The sequence below is a fragment of the Haematobia irritans genome, chromosome 4 (genome assembly GCF_050003625.1).
Source record: "Haematobia irritans isolate KBUSLIRL chromosome 4, ASM5000362v1, whole genome shotgun sequence".
NCBI classification, from domain to species: Eukaryota; Metazoa; Arthropoda; class Insecta; order Diptera; family Muscidae; genus Haematobia; species Haematobia irritans.
In genome coordinates, this window is record NC_134400.1 from 87,436,972 (window position 1) to 87,457,654 (window position 20,683).

Here is a 20,683-nt window from a genome sequence, read left to right on the forward strand (position 1 = left end):
AGCGCTATAGGCTAGGTTAGGTATTCTGGCAGCCCGATATTTCAGGCTCAGATAGACTATTTAGTTCATTGTGATACGACTGTGGTGAACCTCTCTTTTATTAGTGAGTGCTGCCAGACTCGATGTCTGACTCAATGATAAGGGAAGTACTTTTTATAGCCGAGTTCGAAAGGCGTTTCACTTAGAGGCGCTTTGAAACACTCAGGGATGTCACCAGCATTACTGAGAGTGGATAATCCCCCGCTGACAAACTTTTTTATGTAAGTGTCAACGCCATAAGATTAAATTGTCTTTGAGACCAGCCTGAACCTTGATGTCGAGGGTTTGAATAAGTCCACTTTTGTAGCACCTGTTAAATTTAGCATCAACTTAAAAATGGATTTGTGTTCTGAGGTTTTAGTTTTACTTCTTGATAAGCAAAAATGCAATCATGAAATTGACCTGTAACGTTGTAGATCTTACTTTTCTTTAAAAAGTTAAAGATTCCCTACGTTAGGGTCTGAGTATTCAAATCTATGAACCGCTGAACTCAGCGCCGTTATATCCTTCTACGTAAATCTATTTCCTCAACACAGTACACGTCACGTGTGTAAATATTTCTTAAAAGCATTTTAACAAGAGAACAAAAAGGCAATTCCATTGATTTTCTGTTTCACACATAAACAACTTTATTACTAAACAACTAGAGAATGCTGGAACATCTTAGGCTTCTGGGGCAACGGGCAAATGGGCACCTTGGGGTTGGAAACCGTTCTCATCGGCGATATATGTAACAGTGTAGGTTTGACCATCATCACCGACAAAGGAGTATTCGCCAGTGACAGAGATGGCTTCATTTTCAGAACCAGCATTTTTCAATTGACCTTGTTCTTGACCCTTGGTGCCATCACTGGTCTCGTAACTGTAAAATGGAAAAAGTTTAGGTGTTCATTAGCAATGGTTAGTCCACATGAGGGATCAGCTTCAGTAAGAGAATATTTACGCATAATTGTAAGATTCAGGACCAACTTCAGATTCGCTTCTGACGATTTCAGCATCAGGACGAGGAGCAGCCAAGGCAACGGCGAAAAGAGCAGCGAATAGAACGATGAATTTCATGTTGATAGGTTTTGTTGTTGGTCTGTTACGACTAAGTCAATGGTCAAACACAATTTGATATTTACCCTGACCATCTTTCGTCTTTTATAGGCCTATTTGTCACCAAAGATGTTTTGTATAACAAACTCTACAAAAAACTGGTATCGATATGGCCTATACATATATTAAGGGAAACATCTTCTGTATTCCATTTATGGTTTAACATTTGAATTTGAATCGTGCTATATCTCAAATAAAGCAAAAGCTGGATAAGCTAAATTTAGTGAAAACAAAATCCAATACAAGAATTTTTTGAGTTGTTTTTTTTTTTTTTTTTTTTGTTTAATTACATATTCATTTAGAACGTGTCGTCTTACTATCAAACCCATATGAAATGTTGTATTATATTTGAATGCGTGGCATAAAAGTAGAAAAGAAATAAAAAGGCACTGGTTTAGAAGTTGAACCAAAATATTTGGGCTTTATTTAATAAATTATTGTTCGTCAAACAATATTTACCTTCGTAGAAGCGAGAGAGTCTCAAAAACAAGAATGACAAAAAGCTTGGATGCCGAAAGGCGGGGGTTGATGACATTTGACGTTAGAAAATGTCCTTATTTTCGTACCGAAAGGTAGAAAAAGGCATAGACAAATCCTAACGGAGGGATTACACTTGGAAATGATTATATGACTGAACAAAGCTAAAAAAACGGCATTTGAACTTAAACATTGCCGCCCGCCTTGCAACATCCAGCCATGTTGCAAAATTTAAAAATAAGTTAAATAATATTTACATGTTACATAATGAAAGTATACAGGATGTACATTTCAGTTTACAAAAAAAAGAGCATTTTATTTTAGTTCAATTCTTTTTTTCTCTTGTTATGGTTTCCAATTCGTTCATTTTTTTTCCAAAACACAAATTCATATTTGCAAATGTGCTCGTCAAGCACGCGATCGTAAATGGACTCGTTAAGCCCGATCGTTGTCATCAAAATTTTAAATAAATTTGACTCGGTAGAGCCGGGTGTCGAGGACTCGTTAAGTCGGAAGACAATGGAAGATTGTCTTACACCCAATTATATGTTGCATGGACCCGAAATAACCCACCCAAACATTGTGAGTTGGGCCCATGGGAAACCCGGGCTAGAATATGTTTGTGGCCTCATTATTTTGTGGTAGACCTCTGGACCAAGGACAATCGCTACATGTGAAGCTTGATAAAAATGCGGGTCAGCTAACTGTAGCCCGGCAAAGTGATCCTTTAGGGCAGGATTCACGGACTCCGAAGGAGAAGTTATGTGGGTCAAATCCACAATTCTTGCCGATACCCCTAATCGTTGCGATGGGTCATGTGATGATGCGACTGAGACCTGACAGAACACTTCTGAACCCACTGCTACAAGACTTAGCCGAAGTTCCTCGGCCAATGACCGACAAATTAAACTAAGACCTGCGCAAGGGTCCAAAAGCGCCCGGACAGGAACTCGCCGATCATTCAACTCTAGCTGAATGACCATTGTCGGCCCGAGCGTAGCAACGGGCTGAATCGCAATTACGTGTCGGGGAGCTGATGAAGTTGACGGCTGATAAGATCGGACAGACGGGTCAGACGTAATATGCGGACGAGTAGAGGATCTACCAGGTTTTGGAGGAACTCCGGATTTTTGTCTGGGAGCAGACTTTGTAGCAGGGCGGGACCGATCAGCGCTATTCTTTGCATGATTATGCAGCATGGTGTGATGGTCACCGTTACAGTGCTTACACCTGTGTGGACTGGGACAGTCACGAACAAAGTGTGTGGCGTCAAGGCAATTACCACAACATTTATGAAGCGCTACGGTACGCAGCCTTCGTTCAATGCGCATCGCCCTGAACTCTTTGCAATCACGTAAGTGATGCTTTGCCTTGCATATGACACATTCTCTTCTGCCACGTTGAATATTCGAACCCTGGTTCTTTCGAACTGGTGCCGAAAGGGGTGGCGAAGCCACAGATAATTCTCCTGGAGGAACTCCAGGAGCCGTCGTCAACGGATTTTTATTGGTGGAAAGATCGGCCAGAGTGGCAGGATCAGCAGTCGTGCTGATGGTGGATACATCGGCCAGAGGTGCGATGGTTGGATCGATTTCCCGTTCCTCATCAGACATGGGGACGTCGTCCTCAAAATCAGGAAGGGTAGCGGCCATCTTTGCTATGTTTTCCATCTATGAAAATATAGAAAGATTTCGATGACGGAACGGAAAATCAAATTAACAAAATGGTCAGAATGACAAGAAACCGTAGGTCGCCTTACAACTTTCCGTCCTATAGCGATTCGAAACGCGGCCATCAAACCTAAGATTTTCACGCAAGCAAAATCCAGTGAGGACGCGAGTACAACGCAAAATGAACTTATTTTACCTCCGTAAGAGGCACAAGTTTAACTACGGGACGCCGTATAACGCCATTTTCGGTTTTAACATCCGCGACGCGGACTCGACCGTCAGTACCCGGATGGATATCAACAATACGACCTAACTTCCACGAAGTGGGGGGTAATTGCTCATGTCGAATGACAACTAAATCGTCCTTCTGCATATCCCGTTGAGGAAATTGCCATTTGTAGCGTTTATGCAAGCTCTTCAGATACTCGTCTTTCCACCGTAAACAGAACTGTTGAGTTAGAGCTTTCATCTTTCTGTATCTGTTAACAATATGCAAAGGCGATTCATCAATAACGGGCTCCGGAGGAGCGAGGATCGACGATCCAACCAAGAAATGACCTGGCGTGAGAGCCACTATATCATGCGGACTATCATTCACCGGACAAAGTGGACGAGAATTAAGGCAGGCCTCAATTCTAGCCAGAATGGTAGAAAGTTCTTCAAACGTGTATTTGAAGCCATTGGCGTGCTTTCGAAAATGAAGCTTAAAGCTCTTTACTGCGGCCTCCCAGAGACCGCCCATATGTGGAGCTCCCGCCGGAATGAATTGCCAAGACAACTGTTGATACAAATGTGCGGAGCACAACTTATCGCGGCTCTCGCGCAGCACAACCTTGAAATCCCGCTCAATTTCCCTAGATGCTCCAACGAAGTTGGTGCCGTTGTCGGAAAATATTGTTCCGGGACAACCACGGCGGGAGACAAATCGATAAAAAGCCGCCAAAAAGGATGTCGTCGACAAATCAGATGTAGCCTCTAAATGAATTGCTTTCGTAGAAAAGCAGACAAATACGCAAACATAACCTTTGGTTACCTTACAAGCGCGACCTGTAAAGGATTTGACCTCAAATGGGCCCGCGAAGTCCACACCAGTAGTGGCAAAAGGTCTAGAAAGTGTAGTACGCTCTGGTGGAAGCGCGGCCATAATCTGGGAGCAAGACCGCTTCCTGTCCAAAAGACAGCGCTTACAACCATTTATGGTCTTTCGTATCAAAGAAGTCAGGCGAGGAACCCAGTACTCAATCCTCAAAATGCGTAGCATCAATTGATTCCCCCCATGTATGGATATCAAATGGACGTACCTGGCCAAAAGAGCAGCAAACCGACTATTGTAGGGTACAATAATCGGATGACGCTCTGAATATGCCAGTGTAGGGGAACGTGCCAAGCGCCCGTTGAGCCTAAGCACGCCTGATTCATCCAAGAATGGATTAAGTGGCAACAAAGAACTTTTCGGACCAATAGGTTCCTTGCGTAACAAGGAAGCGTATTCCTCAGCATAATAAGCCTTTTGAGCCAGTATAGCCAGACGTCGTCTCACGTTTTTAAGCTCCAAGCTCGTCAAAGCCGTGCTGTGATAAACGTGGTGACCCCTATGGGCAGGATGGGCCCTATGTAAAAATCGAAAGACATAAGACAGAACTCGTAAAGCCCTGTCCAAGGACGAAAATCTCTCTAACACATCCTCATAATTCGAAAAAAATGTGGTATGAACCTTGACAGCGCGCAACTCAACATCTGTATCAAGGGGGACGGAGTCCCGAATATCCCACTGAGACCGATGCTGGCGTAGCCAGTGTGGCCCATGCCACCAAAGTCGGGATCCAGCCAACTCCGAGGGGGTAACCCCCCGGCTACCCAAGTCAGCGGGATTTTCCTCAGAGCGTACATGACGCCAATTCTCACCACCTGTAATATCCTGAATCTTGCTGACACGATTGGCAACAAACGTAGTCCACGTAGATGGAGGTTTGCCGAGCCAGGAAAGGACGATCGTCGAATCCGTCCAACAAAATATTCCCTGTAGTTGTATATCAATCTCGTCGAGGATACTCTTTAGCAATTCGGAGGCCAAAACTGCTCCACACAACTCCAATCGGGGCAGAGACACAGACTTAAGCGGTGCGACTCGGGTCTTACAAGAAAGCAGATGAGTGCATATATCACCATTCGGAGTCAAAATACGAATGTATACCACCCCCGCGTATGCCTTCTCTGAGGCATCAGCAAAAACATGCAATTCTGCGCCACAATCAGGCGAATAGTTAACCCAACGCGGTATTTGAATCGAATTAACGTCGCGGTAACATTCGACAAACCTTCGCCATTCCCGTTCTGTCGTAGACAGAAGCGCATCATCCCAACCAATCTTGTCAGACCAGATCTGCTGCATTACCACCTTGGCAGTAACTATGATAGGGCCTAACCAACCTAGTGGATCAAACAGTTTCGCAATGGCAGATAAAGTATCGCGTTTCGTAAACCGAGACTTGTCCGAGAGCGGACTCATGTCAAAGTAGAATACGTCCAGCTGGGCGTTCCATCTTATACCAAGAGGCTTAGAACTGCTAGCTTCTACAAACGTGAGAAGCTCAGCATCAATCAAATGGCCCGTAGGGAGACCCTCGAGAATGGTACGATCATTCGCAGTCCACTTTCGCAGCTCAAACTTGGCAGAAGATAGAGCGGCAATTAGCTGATCCCTAGACCTAATCGCAGTATGCAAATCATGGTAGCCCGTCAATACGTCGTCAACGTACATGCACCTCCGTAGGATGTGCGCAGCAAGAGGAAAGTCATTCTCCGTGTCGTCTGCCAATTGCAACAGTGTCCGTATGGCTAGAAATGGAGCACAATTTACTCCAAACGTTACAGTTTGTAACTCATAGTCCTGGATAATGTCTTGCGGAGAATCCCGAAATAGTATTCTCTGCAGACAGGTCTGAGACGGGTCAACTCGGATTTGGCGATACATCTGTGTGATGTCGCAACTGTACACGAATTTGTACAACCTCCATCTCAAAATGAGGAGGACCAAGTCAGTTTGTAGAGACGGACCGACATGTAAAATGTCATTCAGGCTATTGCCGGTAGACGTCTTATTCGAGGCGTTGAAAACCACTCGAAGCTTAGTCGTCCTTTTGTCGGGGTTAATCACGGGGTGATGAGGTAGATAACAAACTGGGGCGTCTGTTGGCGTAGCCGAAACTGGCCTCATATGACCCAAATGTAAATATTCTCGTATGACGTCGTCATATACAGTCTTAATTTGTGGTTTTCGCAAGAGGGATGCCTCATTTCGAAGAAATTGCCTTAAGCAACCCGTCCTTGAATTTCCTAAATCGATTTGTCCACAGAAATCAGTTTTGAGCGGAAGTGTAACAATGTATCTTCCCTCAGAATCCCGTCTAGTCGTTCTCTTGTAATTGTCCTCGCAAAACTTATCTGATGCAGATAAGAGAGGGCGTCGGGGAATCTCCTCAAGTTCCCAAAATCGGAGAAGTGTCTCGTCAAGACCGTTTTCCTCGTGGAGGTCCACTGCAGTCGTGAAGACTGAAATAGTCAGATAAGGGATGGGACCTGTTAGCACCCAACCGAAGACTGTGTTTTGTGCTAGTAATGATCCCAAAATATTCGTTCGCGTACCCTCCAACACAATTTTCGGATAAAGATCCGCGCCCAAAAGCAGGTCAACAGGACGACAAACAAATAAATTGGGGTCAGCCAAACGTAGATTTGGCATACTAGACACAATATCACGATCTACAGCAAATGATGGCAGATTGCCGGAAATGCTCGGAAGAACCAATGCCGCAGACTCCAGTAGGAGCGACACATCCAGTGGCGTACCAATAAAAAGCGAACAAAGTTTTCTCGACGTGATCGAAACTGTGTGATTCACACCAGATACTCTAGCCGAAGTCGAAGACGTATCAAGTCCCAGCCGGTTTCGAAGCCCCTCCGTAATGAAGGAGGATTCCGAAGCTGGATCTATTAGGGCCCTAGCAGGGTACGTCATACCCTGGTGAACGATATTCACCATTGCAGTTCCCAATAATACATTTCCACTACTTGAAATGTGGAATACCTGTCTACTCGACGTCCCTGACACAATGCCTGTCGATGTAGAAGGTTCATTGGCATCCACTGACACCGGTACGGGATCCCGTGAAACTGGTGCGGGAACGATAGGAGCAGTCCCGGGACCAGTCGATGTTTCTCTATGCAAAAGAGTGTGGTGTCTTCTACCACATTTACCGCAATCATATGCGCTAGGGCAATTAGCTGCAATATGTCTGCGGGACAGACAATTCATGCAGCACTGATGGCGCTTAATAATATTCATCCTCTCAAGAACTGAAAGATTATGAAACCTAGAACACGTTCTGAGGTGATGCTGTCGTCGACAGAGAACGCATAATCTGTCAGGAGAGGATTGGGAGGAAGGAGGCGTACTTGTTGGGGAACGAGTCGTTTTCGCATTCGTGAAATGCGAGCGAATCCTTTTGTTGGCCGGAGGCCTGGCGTCAATGCCGCGGATATCGCGAAGACATGTCAATGTCTGGATTCTTTCCGTGAGGAAGAAGTCCAGATCTGACCAAGAAGACAAAGCAGACTTGTCCTTAATACTCTGTTCCCAAAGTGTTACAGTACATTTCGGCAACCTCTGAAGGCATAAAAAGACGAGGATGGGATCCCAGTCGTCAGTAGCCACATCGTAGATGGACATTGTCGAAATGCATGTCGAGATACCACGTTGTAGTTTCTTCAGTCCTGAACTGGTCTCAGACTCCAAGACCGGTAAATCGAATAATAATTTGAGTTGGTGGTTCACCAATAGGCGGGTATTATCATAAGTACCCCTTAGTGCCTTCCACGCAAGAGCGAAGCTTCTATGCGTGAGCGGAAATTTCGAAACAACCTCGCGAGCTTCACCACTGGTCTTCTTGAGCAAATGACACAATTTCTCAATATCGCTAAGTCGGCTATTGTTAATGTATACCGCTGTGAAGAAATCCCTAAATGTCGGCCAATTGAGAAAATCGCCGTCAAAAACATCTATATCACAAGGCGGCAGATTGAGACTGTGGGAGGAACTATTGTCTCCCCTAGAGCCAACGGAAGAACTGTGAGAGTCATCGGACCTAGGAGAAACATTCAAAAGTAATGTTTGGTCCTCCAACCGAGGCGATTTAGCAGAATGCTTAGATGGTGCACGTAGTGCATCCAATTTACCTTGAATTGACTCCATGACATTCAAGTAACAATTATAAGCCACATCATATTTGCCGTCAGCAGCAGCGGCTGCCTCGGTGGCGTTGCTCTGTGTGGAAACAAAGTCAAGACATTCGTCGAATAAGCCCTTAACCTTTTCCCACAACGACTTAGCCTCGGAACCATGACATTCTAGTCTATGGGCGGTGAGATCATCGTCTCGCAAACTGTGAAACTTCGTTTCAAATCGGACTACTGCGTCAGTTGCTCTTGTGAAAGCAGTTAGTGGTGTAGTAGTCATTATGACAAAGTACTGTCAAACTTAAAGGGCGAAGAAATTGACACGTGATGTCCAAATCTCTAGAAAAGAGTATAAATCGGTTCAAAAAGCTACTTCGATTTGTCGTCGAACAAATGAAAACGCAGTTATTCCTCTCAGTGTATGCGAAAGTTGTATCGTCAACACACAATATTTTTCGCAGTGTACCGAAAGCACCACAAATGTGAACAAGGTAACGTAATTACCACAAAAACACAAAAAATGAGATAAGAAAATTTCTCACAGTGTACGGAGTACAACCAATTTTTTACAGTGTATCGTCGATACACCAATTTCCTCACAGTGTATTGGAAATACCAGCTAAAATTAGCTCTGTAAGGTAAATTATAAGTATTTTAACTTTTTGTAATAATTGGCGAAAAATTTCTCCAAGTGTATGAAAACACGTAAAGTTTCTTCAAGTGTATCGTAAATACATGAAACCCCTTTTTCGCGTGGCGAAATATATGCAAAATCTTTATTTGGAAAATATTACAATATTTTTCCAGTGTACCCTGTGTACCAAAAGATTTTTGCAAGTGTATCGTGAATACAAAAAATATTTTCAGTGTATCGTAGAATACAAAGAATAATTTTCGCTTGGCGAATTATTGGAAAAATTGAAAATTTTATATATTTCGAGAGTTTCTCTCAGTGTATATATTATTCAAAATTTCTCCCAGTGTACGTAGATACACAAAATTTGTGCAAGTGTATCGTGAATATCACTTACCAAATGGAAAAATTACAAGACAATGAAAAGTCGTGAACTTTAAATTGTAAAATGTCAACTTGACCGATTGTAGGGTGCACGGACTGTAAGATGCACACTACGAAACAGTAAGGTCCAACAACAACAATAATATAAAAAATCAAAAAGTTTCGTGGAAACTCAAATATGTCAATATTACGATAATATAATATATAATAAATACTGTTATTTTATTGTTTATATCGACCGACCGTAGGGTACACTACCACGTAACACGAACGATAATAGTAAACGACCGATATCCGTAGGAATCAACAATAAATACTTTTCTCAATTGAACTTGCAAAAAAATTATTTTTATAATTTCGCGCCTTAAGCGACCCACGCTATTAAACCAACGTGTATGCAGTTCGAACGTATGTTGGATGTAACACCTGTGTGCGTACGTGTGTATAGCAAGTTGAACGGCAACTGTATAACACTTTACTATTGATGCCTATTGGCAAACCAATGCTTACAACCAATGCAATTGTTTTTGTTTTTTCTATGCCGATCGAAGATCAAAAAACCAAAAGAAAAAACACAACAATATGAATGTAATCAAATGGAGAAATACAGCGAAATTGAATTCAACTTTGACGTAGAATATTTGGACGAAAACAAAGTGGAATTAAAAGCACTTTTCAACACTTTAATGACAATGTAACCGGGTATTAAAGACCGACGGATAATTTATTTTTTTTTTCGTAGAGATTTAATGTACAACCGATATAAAATACGAGTTGTAAAGCGACCGTAGGCGAGTGTTTATTTCTGTTTTATTTATATTTACACCGAAGGATATGCTCACTTTTTAATTATCACTGAAAGTACATACCTTGGTTGTTAATAATAAAAATATTTGTGTAATAAATTGAAAATGCCTCGTAGAGGATGGTGATCGTCAATCGTTTGTTGTTGTTGGTGGCGTAGCCTTTGCCTTCGAGGAAGAAATAAAAAGAGCGAATTAATTCTTTCCAATTAATATTCGGCTCGAATGGACCAATGAATGCGTGGCATAAAAGTAGAAAAGAAATAAAAAGGCACTGGTTTAGAAGTTGAACCAAAATATTTGGGCTTTATTTAATAAATTATTGTTCGTCAAACAATATTTACCTTCGTAGAAGCGAGAGAGTCTCAAAAACAAGAATGACAAAAAGCTTGGATGCCGAAAGGCGGGGGTTGATGACATTTGACGTTAGAAAATGTCCTTATTTTCGTACCGAAAGGTAGAAAAAGGCATAGACAAATCCTAACGGAGGGATTACACTTGGAAATGATTATATGACTGAACAAAGCTAAAAAAACGGCATTTGAACTTAAACAATATTAAATCACTGATTCTGATACAAATGTTCATGGACACTACAGGTTTTTGGCATGTTCGCCAAGGGAATTAAAAGTTTCACAGTGAACATTTGATTTCTTTACTTTAGCGTTTACGAGATTCCCACCCAGAAAAAATATCACAATTTTTTACCATATACCCTCTACCATAGGATGCGGGCATACGAGCATTATCATTCCGTTTTTTACACATCTAAATATAATCTCAGACCTCATAAAGTATATATAGTCGTGGTAAAATACTGAGTCTCTATAGCGATGTCCGTCCGTCCATCCGTTTGTTGAAATCGCGCTAACACTTATTCACTTGAAATTTGGCACAAGTTCTTGTTGTTGATGTAGGTCGGATGGTATTGCCAACAGACCATATTGAACCACATTTAGGTATAGCCCTGATATAAACAGACCACCAGATTTGACCTCCGCGGAGTTCATGATTGTTCTTTGGCCTTTTTGCAGCAACCGTGTTTTTGGCGCCACACCATAAATTCTCAATTGGGTTGAGATCAGGTGACTGAGCTGGTCAGTCCATTACAACAATGTCATTTTCTTGGAACCATATTTTTGCAAGGCGGCTGGTATTTTGTCTCTGCATATAGAAGCATAATATTTTGGAGTATTTCAACATATTGAAACTCCACCATACTATAAAAAACATGCTCTAATCATTATACTTGATCCACCATGTTTTATGGTTTTTGTTGTATACCCCGGATCATATTCTTTGTTCGGAAGAAGTCGTACATACTTTCTGGATCCAGTTCCACCATACAAAGCAATGTTTGATTCGATGGACCACAATATGTTTCTCCACTTTGATGTTGTTCATTCCAGATGCTAATTTGCGAAATTTAACCTTTCTGTCACATTTATTTTTCTCAACAGAGGTACATTTCCGGGGCTTCTGCCATTGATGTTATGGTTTTGAAGTACCATCCTAACTATTACAACCATTGGCGAAGCTAAATGAAAACAGCGGTTAATAAAATTATACACAGAAAAAAAGTCTTATTTTTACACTAATACTTTGGCATTTTTTCGAGCCAAAGAAGAAGAAAATTGAAGCAATTTTTGTAATACACTACTAGGAAACAAATTTGAATTTATAAGTTTTTTTCCTGATTTTTTTCTTCATGTGCCATCAGAGGCTTTAACAAGTATATACGGTCGTAAGTTCGGCCAGACCGAAGATTATGTACCCTCAACCATGGATTGCGTAGAAACTTCTACTGAAGACTGTCATCCACAATCGAAATACTTGGGTTGCGCTAACACTTGCCGATGGCAAGGTATCTTAAAACTTCCTAACACCGTAATATTATATACCACATAGTCTATACGTGGTATATATTAAACTAAAAAAGGCCGATTAAATACGTGTATAATTAAGTTTAAAGTTTCTATAGAAATAAAATTTTGACAAAATAAAATTTTGACAACATTTTCTATAGAAGTAAAATTTGGAAAAATTTTTCTATAGAAATAAAATTTGGAAAAAATTTTCTATAAAAATAAAACTTTTACAAAATTTTCCATAGAAATAAAATTTTGACAAAATTTTCTATAGAAACAAAATTTTGACGAAATTTTCTATAGAAATAAAATTTTGAGAAAAATTTTCTATAACATAGAAATTACATTTTGACAATGTTTTCTATAAAAATGAAACTTTGGTAGATTATTTTTGGGTCGAGTGGCAACCATGATTATGAACCGATATGGACCAATTTTTGTGTGATTGGGCATCGGCTATATATAACTATAGACCGATATGGACCAATTTTGCCATGGTTATTAGCGGCCTTATACTAACACCACGTTGTAAATTTCAACCGGATCGGATGAATGTTGCTCCTCCAAGAGGCTCCGGAGGACAAATCTGGGGATCGATTTATATAGGAACTATATATAATTATGGACCGATATGGACCAATTCTTGCATGGTTGTTAGAGACCATATACAAACACCACATACCAAATTTCAACCGGATCGGATGAATTTTGCTCCTCTAAGAGGCTCCGGAGGCCAAATCTGGGGATCGGCTTATATGGGGGCTATATATAATTATGGGCCGATGTGGACCAGTTTTTGCATGGTCATTGGAGAACATATACCAACATCATGTACCAAATTTCAGTCGGATCGGATGAAATTTGCTTCTCTTAGAGCAATCGCCAGCCAAATTTAGGGGTCCGTTTATATGGGGGCTATACGTAAAAGTGGACCGATATGGCCCATTTGCAAACCATCCGACCTACACCAATAACAACTACTTGTGCCAAGTTTCAAGTCGATAGCTTGTTTCGTTCGGAAGTTAGCGTGATTTCAACAGACGGACGGACGGACCGACATGCTCAGATCGACTCAGAATTTCATCACGACCCAGAATATATATACTTTATGGGGTCTTAGAGCAATATTTCGATGTGTTACAAACGGAATGACAAAGTTAATATACCCCCATCCTATGGTGGAGGGTACACTGAAAAAACAGTTAACCAACGAGGAAGAAAACTTTCGTTTAATTTTAGAAATTTTTGAATATTTTTAGAAAATTTGAACTAAACAGTATTACACCGATGTCACAAAAATAAGTAAATATTTTTCGACAAATTCAAGAAAATTTATTAGACATAAGTTTCTTCACTTGTTAAAGAATTTTTTTAGTTTGAAGGAAAAAATTGGAGTTCAAAATTGCAAGAATGTCTTTAGTGTCATACAAAGTTCATGATGAAAGCATTTCTAGTAAAATTTACAAATTTAAAGAAATTATGAACTATGTTGTGAGAAATACGAATTTAGTAAATCTTTATGCTTAATTTATGTATAATTTTTTCCACTTTTTAGTTAATTTAACTAAAGTACGCAAAAAATTATTGGAGTAAAGGAAACTTTCTCCAAACATAATAATTCCATGAACTAAAATAAAGTTGAATTTGCTGAAATAGAGAGTTCACTTTTTTTTGTTGAGTGTATATTTAAAAACGCGTTAACGGCAACTCCTATTTTAGAACGCTTTTTAGTTTTATATCAAGGATACAAAAAGTCATCGCATAAATAAGGATAAAGACGACTTCATTAATTTTGCAGAATTTTTCAGAAACCAATCCTTACACCCATAGAAAAAATCATGAACGGCGTTGTCATTTCAAAACGTTTCGTTCATGAAAGTGAATCAACACACATGTGTTGTCAAACTGAGAACAGACGGGGTCAATCTGACAACGTTAAAATGACACCATCCATTGTCAAAACAACAACGAGCGTTCATGATCTGAAAACGTAATGGTTACGAATTTATAAACAAAATTAAAAAAAAAAGATTTCCGCTACTGTGACTCGAACCTGTGTTGTGCGCACCATACGCGTTAACAGTCGCCTTAGCACATTGCACCATCGGCGGAGTTGCCATAACAACGTCTAACAATTATTTTAAGATTTTTTATCGAAAAAGAAAAACGAATGCCGTTCATGAAATCGTGAACGGCCGTGGACAAAATCGTGAACATTTCGTTTTGATTTGTTGTGAACGTTTCCGTTTCATTTTGTCACCGTCCGTTCACGATTGTGGAACGCAATTTTTTCTATTAGATATCTATAGATATACATGTAAAGATACCCATTTTTAACGCGAATCATTTAACTTAAAGGTATTTTTGCAGTGTACTTAATTTTGAGACAAAAATGTGGGAATAATTAAAACAGAAAGAAAAGGCAAAATCATTTTTAAAGAGTTGAATTCGCGACCGAGGCACAGCAAAATATTGGCAATACACTCAAAAAAGTGAACTCTCTATTTTACTAAAGCCAATTTAACTTTATTTTAGTTCATGGAATTATTATGTTTGGAGACAGTTTCCTTTACACTAATAATGTTTTGTGTACGTTAGTTAAATTAACTAAAACCGAGGAAAAAATATACCCAAATGAAGTATAAAAATTAACTAAATTCGTGTCTTCCACAAAATAGTTCACAATTTCTTTAAATTTGTAAATTTTACCAAAAATGCGTCCATCATGAACTTCGTATGTTACTAATGACATTCTTGCAATTTTGAACTCCAAGTTTTTCCTTCAATCTACAAAATTTTCTTTAACAAGCGAAAAAAATTAGTTATGTCTAATAAATTTTCTTGAATTTCTCGAAAAATATTTACTTATTTTTATGCCATCGGCGTGATGCCAACGTTTGTAATACTGTTTAGTTAAAATTTTCTACAAATATTCAAAATTTTCTAAAATTAACCGTTTTCTTCCTGGTGGATTCACTGTTTTTTCAGTGTAGGATTGCCATATCTACCCCAAACGAATTCTCTTCATACAAAGAATGAAACATTTCGTTAAGAGTACGAAATTTCCCAAAAAAAAAAAACTTTCATTAAAAGAACGAAATGATACAGTCTTTTTACGAAATTAATTCTTCATACTTGTATGTAAAACTTTTATACTTTTTTGAAACATTTTCGAAGGTTTTATGAAAAACCTTCGGACGCTTTATGAAAAATCGTACTTTCTATGAAATACTTTTTATGAAATATGAACAAAAATATATATATTGTCAAAACTGCGATGGGTTGTACGAGTAACAAATTTGAAAAATGTCACCACTATTTTAAACCTTAAGTTTTCGAATAATATCGCCCAAATGAGAAGTACAAAACAATGTTGTGGGATGTAAAACAAATTTCGTTAAAAGTACAAAATTTATATGAAGAAAAGTTAATGTAGAATATTTCGTAGACATTTCGTATATTCGTAAAAAGTTCTTCGTACAATTTACAAAAATCAAAGAAAATTTCGTTGTTTTGATGAAGAATTTACGAAGAATAGTTAATGAAAAATGTTTCGTAAAATTAACGAAGAGAATTCTTTCGGTGTAGACCCAACAAAAAAATTCCCGATACTTATTTAGTATTTCCTTTTAGAGAAAATATGTCCGATATGATAACCCAATATCGGACATATTTTCTCTAAAAGGAAATACTAAATAAGTATCGGGAATTTTTTTCAAAAAAAAGCGTCGCCAAAAAAGTAGTGAAAATGTTCTTTTTGGATCCGGAAGTAGCGCAAGGCGCAGAAGCGATGAATTTAACATGGGCTTGTAACAGGATGGATGTCCACCATTTCAACAGCCGTAGCACTGAATTTGCATCACTTCTTAAACTGTGATTCAAATTCAGTGTTTTGCATGTGAATTATAAAATGTTGTCATATTTTGACAAATAAATAATTTTTATATTTTTTAAGATTTTTAATGCATTCTAACGCTTGTCTGAAACGTTTGAATTACAATATTTTGAAAAATTCGCAATATTTCTTGAAGGGATTTAGAATTTTTTTGTTTAACAAAATTTCAATAACGATGGTGAAGGAAAAGAGAAATGTTTGTATGAATTTATTTCGGTATAAGCCGGCTATCATAAACCTTTTTTTCGGAGGGTTCAAGTGTGGTTCACCTTGGCTTTAGTGAACTGCCTGAATTTATTCTGATAATTGGTTGATAATTTTGCAGTAAGTAGAGGATGCTGATGAGGAATGTGGTAATTCCGAAACATGCGTCCATCCAACCATATTGCTTTGCCCAAATAAATTTGACAAACAATCTTCCTGCGTAGTTAAAATAAAGAACATTTTTGGGAGTGCCTTTAAAGTTGTGCCTTTGGCAGAACTTCCAAACTTTTTTTTGCTGGGAAGTGATTCAACAATTGTCTCTAAACTGTTCTACGCAAAACTGAAATTTAAAAGAGAATTGTGTCGTAACTTTGGCTTCGAATCAATACCAAAATCCTTAGAGTACAGACAAAATCTTTGGAACCGACCATGCTTTTTTCCTCAGTGCATATAAAGTTATATACATAATAGCAATATTCGAATTCACACCTATGAAGACTAAAAAATGGTATCGATAAATATTCTAGCCTATTTCTAAAATCAATATTTGTGGTAGTCACATTTTTGCAGAACATTATTATTATTACTTAACCACTATGTGCTTTTGGGAGTATACAAATATCGATTACATGGAATTTCTTTAAGCCTAAGCTGAGATTAAGCTTCTACCTATCTTGTGTTCGCCACTGTTTCAAAGCAAGTTCTACTAAGTCCGTGTAAAAACTTAACACGATTAAAACCTCATTAAAGTCATTCACATGGCCGCCCACCTAACATGAACGAGTTTAACTTCCAAACTTCACAGTTATCGATCATTTGCCAGAAGCCCGCTATTAATTAGGGGCCTTATTTGCATATGCGACATGGTTAATTAATACCGAGTAAAGGGAGTAAAATCATTTCAGTTATTTTTTGATAGTGGATGGAATACAAAAAAAAAATTTAAATATTTGAAATTGTAGAAGACTCTGATATTCTTCCCCATCAGCAAGAAAATATACTAGCAAAAATAGCGAAAAAAGCCAACGATGTTAACAAGATCTTGTAGGTGTGAATTTAAGATGAGACAACAGTGAATGGACAAACAAGTTTAAGTAAATGTTGGAATTAATCCAAAGGTCACAGTGATAAGCACCTAATGAACATGACTTTTCTGGTTCAGACAAATACTGAGTGCTCCAAAATAAAAAGAACAAAAACACAAATCGTACAACTAACTAGAATTTTGTTTAACTATAAAAAGTGAAAAAATTTTTCTTAGATCATCATTCATAAAATTTGTACTGCTCGGCATAGCGAAACAAACTAAAGACAAACTCAACATGAAATTCATCGTTCTATTCGCTGCTCTTTTCGCCGTTGCCTTGGCTGCTCCCCGCCCCGATGCTGAAATCGTCAGAAGCGAATCTGAAGTTGGTCCTGAATCTTACAATTATGCGTAAATATTCTCTTACTGAAGCTGATCCCTCATGTGGACTAACCATTGCTAATGAACACCTAAACTTTTTCCATTTTACAGTTACGAGACCAGTGATGGCACCAAGGGTCAAGAACAAGGTCAATTGAAAAATGCTGGTTCCGAGAACGAAGCCATCTCTGTCACTGGCGAATACTCCTTTGTCGGTGATGATGGTCAAACCTACACTGTTACCTATATCGCCGATGAGAACGGTTTCCAACCCCAAGGTGCCCATTTACCCGTAGCTCCTGAAGTCTAAGAAGCTTTCTCAATCTTACGTATTAGCTTAGTAATAAAATTAAATTAAAAAAACAAAGTATTTTAGTTTCTTTTAAAAAGGCAGGGTCAATTTAATTTAATTTGTGCATAAAGGCTGTAGATTATGCAGTCAAACGTGATGAAGAAAATCGCTAAAGGGAAGTATTAAGTTCGACATTTTTTTACTAAAGTGAAAACTAAATCAGTAAAAAAGGCATAAAATTATACATATTTCTTGCAGATTTGATTATAACTTGATGGGGAATAGCCCAAAGCAAATTTTCACAAAGTTTGTATTCCTTAAAATGGATTATTAAATTTGCTTTGGGCTATTCCCCATCACGTTAATATATAATGAATTCTGCAACAAATATGTATAATTTTATGCCTTTTATGTTCAAAATTATCAAAATTCGGAGATCTCATAGATTATTCAACAAATTCCAATTTTGCTACACCCTCAAAAAAATCGCCTCTTTAACATATGTTCCAAACATATTTTGCAGGAAGCACATATATTATTGGATACTGCCGAAACATTAATATGTTTGTTTTATGTGAACATATTATATGTTTGGAAACATTTTGAGCCCAAAAATATTATATGCGGAAGAATTTTTCCCAAAGACGATTGTGCTCATTCCCTAACATACTCGTTATTTTCACTTCCACGAAATATTTTAATTCTTGGCACCTTTTTCTGTAATACAAATAATGTTGAAGAAATTATTCACTTTTATAATTTTTTTTAAATTTTACCTTTCGCCTGCACGGAGAATCGAACCGAGTACCATACAGTTTGTAAGCCAACACACTATCCACTGGGCTACGTAGCTGTTATGGTCACCAGCAGATAATTATCGTTATAAGTTACATTTATATAGCATAGTTTGCAGCGCCCACGAGCCCATGCAAACATAACATTATTTAACAGAAACATACATTTGTTTGCCACGTGGAGCAGTGGTTAGCATGTCTGCCTTGCATGCAAAGGGTCGTGGGTTCAATCCCTGCTCCGACCGAACAAAAGAAGAACATGGAGTCGAGTAAAAACATACATAAATAATTTTATAATATAAATATAAATTTATTTAGGCGTGAGCAGTTTTTTACTAGCATTTAACACTATCGGTCTAAAATGCCTTTTATTATACCCTCCACCATAGGATGGGGGTATATTAACTTTGTCATTCCGTTTGTAACACATCGACAAATTGCTTTCAGACCCCATAAAGTATATATATTCTGGGTCGTGGTGAAACTCTGAGTCGATCTGAGCATGTCCGTCCGTCCGTCCGTCTGTTGAAATCACGCTAACTTCCGAACGAAACAAGCTATCGGCTTGAAACTTGGCACAAGTAGTTGTTATTGATGTAGGTCGGATGGTATTGCAAATGGGCCATATCGGTCAACTTTTACGTATAGCCCCCATATAAACGGACCCTCAAATTTGGCTTGCGATTACTCTAAGAGAAGCAAATTGCATCCGATCCGGCTGAAATTTGGTACATGGTGTTAGTATGTGGTCTCTAACAACCATGCAAAAATTGGTCCACATCGGTCCATAATTATATATAGCCCCCATATAAACCGATCCCCCGATTTGGCTTGCGGAGCCTCTAAGAGAAGCAAATTTCATCCGATCCGGCTGAAATTTGGTACATGGTGTTGGTATATGTTCTCTAATGACCATGCAAAAATTGGTCCACATCGACCCATAACTATATATAGCTCCCATATAAGCCGATCCACAGATTTGACCTCCGGAGCCTCTTAGAGGAGCAAAATTCATCCGATCCGGTTGAAATTTGGTACGTAGTGTTAGTATAAGGCCGCTAATAACCATGCCAAAATTGGTCCATATCGGTCTATAGTTATATATAGCCGATTCCCAATCACACAAAAATTGGTCCATATCGGTTCGTAATCGTGGTTGCCGGTCGAGTCAAAAATAATCTACCAAAATTTTATTTTTATAGAAAACATTGTCAAAATGTTATTTCTATAGAAAATTTTCTCAAAATTTTATTTCTATAGAAAATTTTGTCAAAATTTTATTTCTATAGAAAATTTTGTCAAAATTTTATTTCTATAGAAAATTTTTTCCAAATTTTATTTCTATAGAAAATTTATTTCTATAGAATTTTTTTCCAAATTTTACTTCTATAGAAAATGTTGTCAAAATTTTATTTTGTCAAAATTTTATTTCTATAGAAACTTTAAACTTAATTATATACGTATTTAATCGGCCTTTTCTAGTTTAATATATACCACGTATGGACTATGTAGTAGAGGTGTGCACGTGAGCAATAGTTTACTCACGCTCACTCACACTCACGACGGAAAAATCGTACTCACGCACACTCACGCACGATATTGTTTAGCATGACTCACGCCCACGCACACTCAAGAAAAGAAAATTTGTACTCACGCACACTCACGCACGAAAATGTCGTGACTCACGAAAAATACCGTGACTCACGAACAATTTTTTGAGTAATTTACCTTAGTGACGTGTCTGAAAACATGAGCATTATTAAAATCGAGAGCGTTATTACACTTTTAACATCCCAGGTGTCACTAAAATTGTAAATAAATTTAACTCTTCAGCGTTTTATGTTGGTGAGCGGGATTACTTTCGTGAGCGTAAATTTTTACT

At 38.5% G+C, this 20,683-nt stretch overlaps 4 protein-coding genes across 9 annotated transcripts in view; 2 read left to right on the top strand and 2 right to left on the bottom strand.

Annotated features, from left to right (window-relative positions):
* The window catches only part of MCU (mitochondrial calcium uniporter), a 474,060-nt gene that overhangs the window by 334,453 nt on the left and 118,924 nt on the right, over positions 1 to 20,683 (top strand). The gene's annotated exons all lie outside the window — the stretch shown is intronic.
* The window catches only part of jv (javelin), a 257,363-nt gene that overhangs the window by 135,514 nt on the left and 101,166 nt on the right, over positions 1 to 20,683 (bottom strand). The window lies entirely within an intron of this gene.
* Positions 640 to 1,128, bottom strand: LOC142234460 (larval cuticle protein 65Ag1-like). The gene is made up of 2 exons (XM_075305591.1): positions 983 to 1,128; positions 640 to 901 (listed from the first exon to the last, which is right to left on the bottom strand). The coding sequence occupies exons 1-2, from the start codon at positions 1,096 to 1,098 to the stop codon at positions 703 to 705; spliced, it is 315 nt and encodes a 104-aa protein (XP_075161706.1). The 5' UTR covers positions 1,099 to 1,128; the 3' UTR covers positions 640 to 702.
* On the top strand, positions 17,612 to 18,082 carry LOC142234572 (larval cuticle protein 65Ag1-like). The gene is made up of 2 exons (XM_075305738.1): positions 17,612 to 17,745; positions 17,827 to 18,082. The coding sequence occupies exons 1-2, from the start codon at positions 17,630 to 17,632 to the stop codon at positions 18,023 to 18,025; spliced, it is 315 nt and encodes a 104-aa protein (XP_075161853.1). The 5' UTR covers positions 17,612 to 17,629; the 3' UTR covers positions 18,026 to 18,082.

Bases quoted from the DNA above. Each gene is read 5' to 3' on its own strand.
- LOC142234460 (XM_075305591.1), bottom strand. From the start codon at position 1,098: ATGAAATTCATCGTTCTATTCGCTGCTCTTTTCGCCGTTGCCTTGGCT. The intron at 902-982 runs GTAAATATTCTC...TCCATTTTACAG, and splicing joins CCTGAATCTTACAATTATGC to TTACGAGACCAGTGATGGCA.
- LOC142234572 (XM_075305738.1), top strand. From the start codon at position 17,630: ATGAAATTCATCGTTCTATTCGCTGCTCTTTTCGCCGTTGCCTTGGCT. The intron at 17,746-17,826 runs GTAAATATTCTC...TCCATTTTACAG, and splicing joins CCTGAATCTTACAATTATGC to TTACGAGACCAGTGATGGCA.